Raw genomic sequence first — 8408 nt, 5'->3', positions numbered from 1 at the left:
TCACATGTTCTCGGAGTGAAGGTACAATGAAGCAGCTCAAACAGCCCCATGTCAATGTCACCCCCAGCCTTTGGGTGTGTGGGGACAATTCTCAGCAGCGCAGTGCCCAAGTTTGGGATTTTATCAGCTTTCCCACACAAAACACGGCTGGCAGGAAAAGGGCCTGGCAGCATGCCCTGAGACATCCCAGGGGAAAAGTGTGACTCCTGCAGGATGTGGGGCTGGTAGTTCAGCGAGAGTTGGTCTCTCCCCAGACTTCCCTGGGCATTCCCCATTCTTTGCTCCCTGTAAGAAAACCCCAAAAACACGGGAACACTTTTGATGTGTTCAGGAGGGGGAAATGTGTCTGGGGAGATGCTGAGTCCTGTGGAGGACACTGAGCACCGGCCTGCTGTGACCTGAAAACCTGGACGTTTGGGATATGTGGTGCAGCTCCAGGAACAGGGATCTGTCCCAAATAGGGTGTAAACAGCCTCAGGGACTTTTCTCAAGTCCCTCTCTCCCGTTAGTGCCCTTCGGCTGTAAGTATGTGCCCCTGTAGGAGGACATCTCAAGGCTCAGGAGATCCATGAGCATCACAGGTTGGAGATCTCAAGTGAAAGGTGCCAATGAGGTGCCAAGCTGCAACTCATAACCGGGACAGGATTAAATTTGACTCAGGTTGAGCCCTCTGACGGAGAACGCTCTGATGTGTGACTCAACCCAGTGAGTTCCTCTTAGAAAGGCGCAGGCTCCCGCCGGGGATCAGGGTCCCCAAGGCACAGGGGAACCCAGCAGAATCATGACCCCCTAGGGCAACAAAGGTCCCTCTAGGGATCAGCCGCTCCAGGGGATCAGGCTCTTTCCCCAGGGATGGGGACCGAGGGCGCGGACCCCCCGGGCTACCACCGACCCCTCACACCGACCCGGGTCCCTCACGGCCCCTCACGGCGCCCCCGCCCCCCCGGCCCCGCCCCTCCCCGCCGCGCGCCGCCCCGCGGCATTGTGGGATGAAACAGGATGTAGGCAGAACAGCGCGGGCGGACGGGCCGGGCGCGGCGGGCCGCGCCGTGCCGCAGCCAATGGGAGCGCGGCGCGCGGGGCGGCGCGGCCAATGGGGTGGCGGCGGCCCGCGCGCCGCAGCGGGCGGGGCGGTATTTGAGAGCGGCGCGGCGCCGGGGTGCAGAGCGCGCGGGGCGCCGAGCGGAGCAGAGCGGGCTGAGGCAGCGCGGCTGGGCCTCCTCACACCTCCTTCTCCTCGGTGCTGTGCCTCGCCCTCTCGGGGTGGCCCTGTCACTGTGAAGGTGAGCGATGTCTCCGCTGGGCTGTGGCTCTCCAAGCCTCGCCCGACACCGGTCGCTCCGTGTGCGGGGTGGCGGCGGGGCCGCCCCGAGGGCGGAGGTCGCTGCCGCGGCCGGGCGCTACCGGCTCTTGGGGAGCGATCGGAGTCCGCCCCTCCCTGGAGGGCCGCGCCGCTGCGGAGCCGGTCCCGCTCCAGGCAAGGTCACCGCGGCCTCGGGCGCCCCTGGAGCTCCCCCCGTGAAGGTCACGCAGGGCTCCGGCTCCCGGGAGCCCTGCGGGGGAAGGGGCTGTGCCGCACCCCCTCCCGGGGCCCTTTTTGGCCAAGGTGGTGGATGCGGTTCGCGGAGGGGTTGGGCCCCGTCCTCAGTCGCGAAATCCATGCTGTCCTGGTGGTGGAGCGGTGGGTGCTGGGCTCGGGCCCCGTTCCGAGCCGTGGGATCTATGTTGTCCTGGTGGGGAAGTGATGGGTGCTTCCATCCTCGCGATCCATGCTGTCCTCATGGGGGAGGTGGTGGATGCTGGGCTTCAGCCCCATCTCATTTCTAGGGTTCTGTCCTGCCCGGAGTGGGAAGGAGTGGTTACCAGGGGGCTTGTGTCTCCTGTTCTTCCCAAAGCTCCAGCTTGTCCTGCTGGAGTATTGGGTTTGAACGTACAATTAAGACTGTATCCTACTCTGGTAAGGAAAGGGTTGGATGCTGCCTTGGGCCTAATTTCCCTCCCAAGGCCTCATTCTGCCCTGGAGTGGCAGCTGGGGCTGTGGTCTTCCTCCTCACAGACCACATCCTGCCCTTGGGGGGAAGGGGTGGCTGCTGGAGCTGTAATATTACCCCCTCCTAGGCCCATCTTAGGGCCAACTAAGAGATGAGTGCTGGGGCTTTGTGGTTTTCCTCAAAGAGGGTCAGATTGGGTGGCAAGACCCCGAGAGCCACCTGTGATGCTGTGGTTTAGGGTTATGCTGTGTCTGTGGTGCTGCTGTAACCCCCAGGGAGCGAGCAGAGACTGGGGCTGCCCTGTGCTGTTCAGGTGGGTGCAGGGTGTGACACTCCTGTGGCAGGTGCAGCAGCACAGCCCCTGCCGTGGTGTGTGCCCTGGAGCAGTGCAGGGGAGGCTCCTGGCCGGCGTGTGCAGCCCTGCTGAAGGATGATCGCTTTCTCCTCTGGCGCTGTCGCCCGCGGCAGCACGGGCCTGCACTGGGATGCTCCTCGCCTAGACAATGAGGAGGGAAGGTGCCTTTTGCAGGTCACTCTGTGCCTGCTTATGCAATAGCAGGTGCCCTCTGAACCCTGTGAGCAGTGCAGGTGTGTCAGGGCTTGCTTGCTCTCTTTCCCTAAAGAAGCTTTTCTGGAAGAATGACCCACAAGTGGATTTCTGTTGCTTCCTTCTTCCTGTGGACTTGACACCCAGAAGACTTTTCCAAGGGATGGTCAGATTCCCGGGTGGTGAATCCAAATCTACAGGCAGTTTGGGCTGTTCTGAGCTGTGTCTTTTCTTCCCTTGGCTTCTGTGCTGCAGGCAAAGCCCCACTGGCTGGAACCACGGCCTGGAAAGGAGCAAACAACTGGGAAGTGGCTTTTCCAGGGCTGTGATAGGAGCATGTGCTCTCTGTTGGCAGTGGAGCTCAGTTCCTGTCATTCCTCCCGCTGCTGTTAGTGTGTGTTAATAGCAGTGCTCTATTAAACACTGTATCTAAACTGTATAAATTAAGGTGGCAATAGAAGTCTTCAAGTGCAGGCAGAGGGAAGAATTGAAGTATTGTAATCAGAGGGCTGCAATTATGTAACCGGATTCTCTTTCTCTCTGGGTAGCAAGCTCCTTTAATTGCTGTAACAAAGCTACTCCTTCAGTTTTCTGGGGCTCTTCCAGGAAGTGATCATTGCAGCAGATTTTTTTCACTCCACAGCAGAGCTAAAAATGTGTAATTTCACTGTTTCAAAACACACTTGGTAGTATCACTCAAGACTTAGTGCTGTAAAAGGATTTAGGAAACTTAATGGTGCTCTGCAGGCTTAATTGGAGGCACTCCTTGCCATTAAGAAGCTTATTCCCACAAAGTTTTAATGTGCTGGGGTAAGAGCTGCTGCAAGGTGAGCAGCTGGATCCCCAGGTAACATGTGCCTCCCCAGGCCTCGAGTGGGGAATGGGAGTGAGGGCTGTGGTGTCCAGAGCAGGCCTTCATGGTGGGCCTTCTCCAGGGCTTGGAGAAAGTCTGCAGTGTTGGGATCATGAAATCCCAGTTTTCTAGGATATAGGAACTGTGCTGGGCACCTCCCTGGCAAGGCCATGTCAGATCTGATGGCTGCAGTGGCTGGTACAAGGCAGTTTAATTTTGAGAGCAGAGGGGTTGCACACCTCCCTCCAGGCCAAATCTGGGACTGCAGTAGCATGCTGCTTTTGGCATCTGAGTTGTGGTTGCCAGTTGAGGAGGGGGCAGGAAAGGAGAGCTTTGCCAAGCTCTGTCCCTGTGGTGGGACCTGCTTCCCCTGCCCTGTTTCCAGGCTGCAGTGTGCTGTTAACCTGCTTCTGGCTCATCACACTGGCTCTGTCCCCTGGGAACAGCTGAAGGCCGGGTTTCATAGCAGAGCAGCAGGGAACTGAAGGTGTGATGATGGCTGAATGTGGAACAATGCTCCTTCCAGGCTAAACTAGCAGCAGGAGCTGTGGCACCTGGGATGGGGTAGAATGAAAGCACTGCTGCTCTGAATGTGCTTCCTGAGCTCTGTGCCCGTGCAGACAGTCTGGGATCTGTTGCTTGCAAGGCTCTGAGCAGGGGATGTTCCAAATCACTGGCACACCTGGATGGCAAACTTGGCTGTAGCCTATGGATGTGCAGGAGGGCTGTGGCTCTCTGCAGATCCCGTCTCCTCCCACACATCAGCTTTTCCTGCGTGTGGTGATGCTGGACTACCTCTGCTCCAACCTCCAGCCAGTGCTCCGGCTGTAAGGGGCACCTTGGCCTGGGCTGCATAGGCAGCCCCGATAAACTCACTGTGGCCATAGCAGGGTGTGTGGTGTCGCCTTGTGACGCAGCCTGCACGGAAAGGACAACCTCTGATGCACAGGAAGCAAAGTCTCTGTTTGGGAAGGGATTAAAGGAATCTATGTTCTGCCTTAGGTTCACCATGTCTGACAGAAAGGCTGTGATCAAGAATGCGGACATGTCCGAGGACATGCAGCAGGATGCTGTAGACTGTGCTACACAGGCCATGGAGAAGTACAACATAGAAAAGGACATTGCAGCATATATCAAGAAGGTAACTCCGGGATGAGGGTGCTGTGCTGGCTGCGACTTCCCAAAGCTCCCGGGTCTGTCAGGAGCCGAGTGGCTGAGGCTTCATGCTTGCGTGCTGGGAGGGAGAAGATACTTGGCTTCTTGGCTGCTTTACTGCTGTTTTCAAGAGGATGGAGTGACTTCTCCAAGGTCAGGGGAGGGCTGTGGCAGAGCTCTGGCAGGCTCTGAGCAAACTGCAAGTGCTGTCCCTCAGGATTTGCCAGCCTGGAAAGGGCTGGCAGCTGCCTCTGCTTAGGACTTGCTCCACAGACCTGCAGCACCAGTGCAGCTGGGATCACCCTGATGTTTCCCTTGGTGGGCAGCAGTGCATGTGTGGTTCTGGGATGGGCCTCTCTGGCTGCTGGGGCTGTGGAAGCTGCTGTGTTAGAAACAGTGCAAGCAGCTGCCCTGGCTGGTGATGAGGTTCTCTCCCCATTTGCAGCAGTCCGTTAATTGAGTCTCCTGCTTGGTGATGGAAGCTGGGGAGCTGTTGGTTCCCCCTGTAGCAGCTTCTCAGAATGGTCAGGAAAGTGCTCTTGGAGGAGGGAAATGTTACTTCAGAGGCAGTGAAGTCCTGGCACCTGGGCTGGTGTTTGGGCCTTGCTTGTAATCTAAGCTTGAAGGCAAAGGATTCAACGGTGTCTCCTGACTTCTCAGATCACTTTGAGGCATGACTTAGCTCTAAGTGCTCGGGGCAATGCAGCCTATAAAGTGAGGGAGTGCAACAGAAGGCATCCGAAAAGAACTTGGCCTTTATTTCATGAGAGTGTGTTGGGAGGAGGGAAGCAATTTGATGCACCCTTGTGCCCTGGCAAGAAAGCCTTTTCCTTACTTCAAAGGTTACCTGCAAACAGCTCAAACTCTTCTGCTGTCTGAGAACTAGAGCTGGCTTTAATCTTGGATGTTGAGTCTGTTCTGGCTCTGTCTCAGGGGAGGGAAGGGTGTTCTTGGGAGTCCTGTGTTAATTAGAGGGAGGAAAATGGTCTTTAACCCTATCCTGCCTGCTAAGTAGGAGAAGAGTGTTGAACCTGCATTCAGCTTGTTTACCTTTGACCTCTTGGGTCTTTGCTCCCTGGCCTGTGACTCTGCCTGCTCATTTTCAGCACGGATTTTCCCCTCTTTGTGTACAAGAGTCGCAAATAGCAGAAGCCAGGCTTTTCTTCCTTCCTTCCTTTTTTTAGGTGACCTTTAAGCTCAGATGCCTTGCTGGAGCAGACATGCCAAAACCTCTTTTTATTTTTTGTGAGTGGGTTTGGAATGGGAGAGAATTATTCCCCTGATTAGCCTACACACAGGGCTGGACCAAGGAGAGCTCTTGCATCTGCTCTTCCTGCCCAGGGCTGATGGTGCTCCAAGGCTTAGAAGATGTTTTGCTTGTGTTGAATCCTTCAAACAATCCAGTGCAGAGGTTTGGTTGCTTAATTTAATAGTGTCTTGCAGTGGGGTATCTCAAGATGCTGCAGGTGGGAGGAGAGGTGATAGTGTGTGACCAGAACCAGCTCAGAATTTCTGCTTAGGACTATTCTGATGTGGGCTTTCTTGGCCTTAATGCCTCTCTTCTCTTTCTTCAGGAATTTGACAAGAAATACAACCCAACTTGGCACTGCATTGTTGGCAGAAACTTTGGCAGCTATGTAACACACGAGACAAAGCACTTCATCTATTTTTACTTGGGTCAGGTTGCAATTCTTCTCTTCAAGTCTGGATAGGAAGTAGGAGCGATTGAAATTTGGACTGTAATGCACTGATGGCTGAAGCCACGACTCCCTCTAACATGGCTATGCCGCTGCATGGACTGTATACTATATTTAATGTGTATATGTTGCAGTAAAAATCTACTTCTGTTTAGTTGCCTGGGAAGAAGGCGGCGTTTTTTTGTTACTGCTTTTTTTGGTTGTATTGCACTAGAAAACCTGTAAATGCTTAAACAATGGCCTTTACGTGGGAAGAAATAAAACTATTCCACAACAGCTCCCTCACTGGTAACTCCTTCTTTGAGGCTGGGAAAACTTTTTTGGGCAGGCCAAAAGCCCCAGACTTCCTTACTGAGTCCTGTTAGACTGTTAATCTTGCAAAGAGGAGCAAAGCCAGTGTGAGCCTCTGTCCCACCCTGCAGACTGTAGAGAGCTGGCTCTCCCAGTACCCTCGGGGCAGGTCTCAGACCTTCCCTGAAAGCTGGTGGGGTGGCTCTGGGTGACGTGGCTTCCACACCCAAGGTGATCTCCACCTCTGACTGTGATACAGGCTTGCAGCTGGCACCCTCGGTGTTCTTGCTCGGTGCCCTTCGCTGTATTTTTGGCTCTGCTGAAACATTGACCTAGACTTGAGTAAGCAATTCAGCGTGGTCTAGAAGGCTTCAAGTCCAGCCCCTGAGTTCCTGCTTGTTGCAGAAAGCAGCAATCCTGTGGCTGAAGTCTTCAGACCCCCATACTGAGTCTGAAGCCACGTGGCCCGGCCCCGCAATGGAGTAGGATATCAAATTGGTGACTACTGACAACAGCTCTATTCGGCATGTTTGTAGCCAGTTGTCTCAACACTGCCTTAACTTGATGCTCTCCTTAAAGCAAGCTAGTCGTGTGGAAGACTTGTAAGTGGCCACTGTCTCTTTTTTTTCTTTTTTCTTTTCTTTTATTTTCTGTAGCGAATAAGCTATTTCCGGAGGTTTGTCCTCTATGTTCTGATATCTGCTTTTGTTCTTAAAGCACAGTACCAAGAAGTTTAAATTTACATGTGATGTTTGTGTGAAGGAAACTCATGTGACATCTGCTTCAAAGGCAGACAAATGTCTTGGTCTCCAATAGGTTCAGCAGTGATGTTGTCTTAGTACGTACTGACTTGGGATTACACTGCAGGAAGTTCTGACCTGGGTGTGCACAAATGCTGTGTGATGGCAAATAAATCCCTGGTGCTTGTTCTAAGCTCTAATTATTGGTTTGCTGACTAATGCATTGGCAATACCACTGGGCTGGTGAGCCCAGCTTGTGTCTCTGAGATTAATTTGGTGTTGGGAATAAATCATTGCTGGGGGCAAAGGGCAGAGTGAAGGGAGCTCTTTGTGAAATGATTTGGTGACCCAGGTTGATGACTTCCTGAAGTAAAAGTCCTTCTTGTCTCTGTGCAAAATCCAAAGTATGCCTAATTTTGTATTATGGGTAGAACAATGTTGTAACTAGAAAGAATGTAGCTGTCATAAGTTCATGTCGATGGAAATGTCTGCACTGGGATAATGTGCCTTGGACTGTCTGGGGCACTCGTGTGGTCTTGTCTCTTCAGAACTCCACTCTGGGTCTGAAAGGAGAATGTTTTGGGTTTGTTTTTTTCCAAGCATGAGTCTAATGTGAATCTGTTCACGGTCTCTCGTGGAGCAAGATCTGTTCCCTTCATAACTGCAATTGCTCAAATACCATTTATTTTTTTTTTCAAACATTAAAGGTGAATTGACACATTTGAACAGCCTCTGGTTTCTTCTTCCTTACCAGCTTTCCTGAGCAAAGCCAGTCCTTGTCCAGAGAGGGTGAGCAGCGATTTCTGTGCCCTGGAAGGTGCCGATGACCCAAAGAAGGCAGGTCAGGGAGGGAGAAATGACTGGAGGAGCTTAGGTGGTGCCTGTGTGCTGGTGCTGATGTCCAGCTTAGCTCAGAGGCTGAGCCAGAGGGGAGGGATTGAGGGAATTGTGTCCTGCTGCACCCTGATGGGATGCTGTGTGCCAGGTAACCTGGATCTGAATGGCTGGGAGCTGACCTCTTAACGGTTTGAGGCAGCCAGGGGGTGGCACAGCAGCTCCCTGCACAAGAATGTGATTCCCTGCTTCCCAGGAAAGCAGGCTTTCCTCCAGGCCTCCTCCCCGTGCTGCAGAGAA

At 53.7% G+C, this 8408-nt stretch overlaps 1 protein-coding gene across 2 annotated transcripts; it reads left to right on the top strand.

Annotated features, from left to right (window-relative positions):
- The first annotated feature begins 1149 nt into the window (after positions 1-1149).
- On the top strand, positions 1150-8000 carry DYNLL2 (dynein light chain LC8-type 2). 2 transcript variants are annotated; one of them, XM_064729229.1, is made up of 3 exons: positions 1150-1283; positions 4394-4532; positions 6121-8000. In XM_064729229.1, the coding sequence occupies exons 2-3, from the start codon at positions 4401-4403 to the stop codon at positions 6256-6258; spliced, it is 270 nt and encodes an 89-aa protein (XP_064585299.1). In that variant the 5' UTR covers positions 1150-1283; positions 4394-4400; the 3' UTR covers positions 6259-8000. The 2 variants fall into 2 exon arrangements, with proteins under 2 accessions (XP_064585299.1, XP_064585298.1); XM_064729228.1 differs by lacking the exon at positions 1150-1283 and having other exon boundaries at positions 4375-4532.
- Positions 8001-8408: the final 408 nt, after the last annotated feature.

Source organism: Zonotrichia leucophrys, chromosome 19, assembly GCF_028769735.1.
Source record: "Zonotrichia leucophrys gambelii isolate GWCS_2022_RI chromosome 19, RI_Zleu_2.0, whole genome shotgun sequence".
Classification (NCBI taxonomy): Eukaryota; Metazoa; Chordata; class Aves; order Passeriformes; family Passerellidae; genus Zonotrichia; species Zonotrichia leucophrys.
This window is presented reverse-complemented; position numbering and strand designations above follow the sequence as displayed.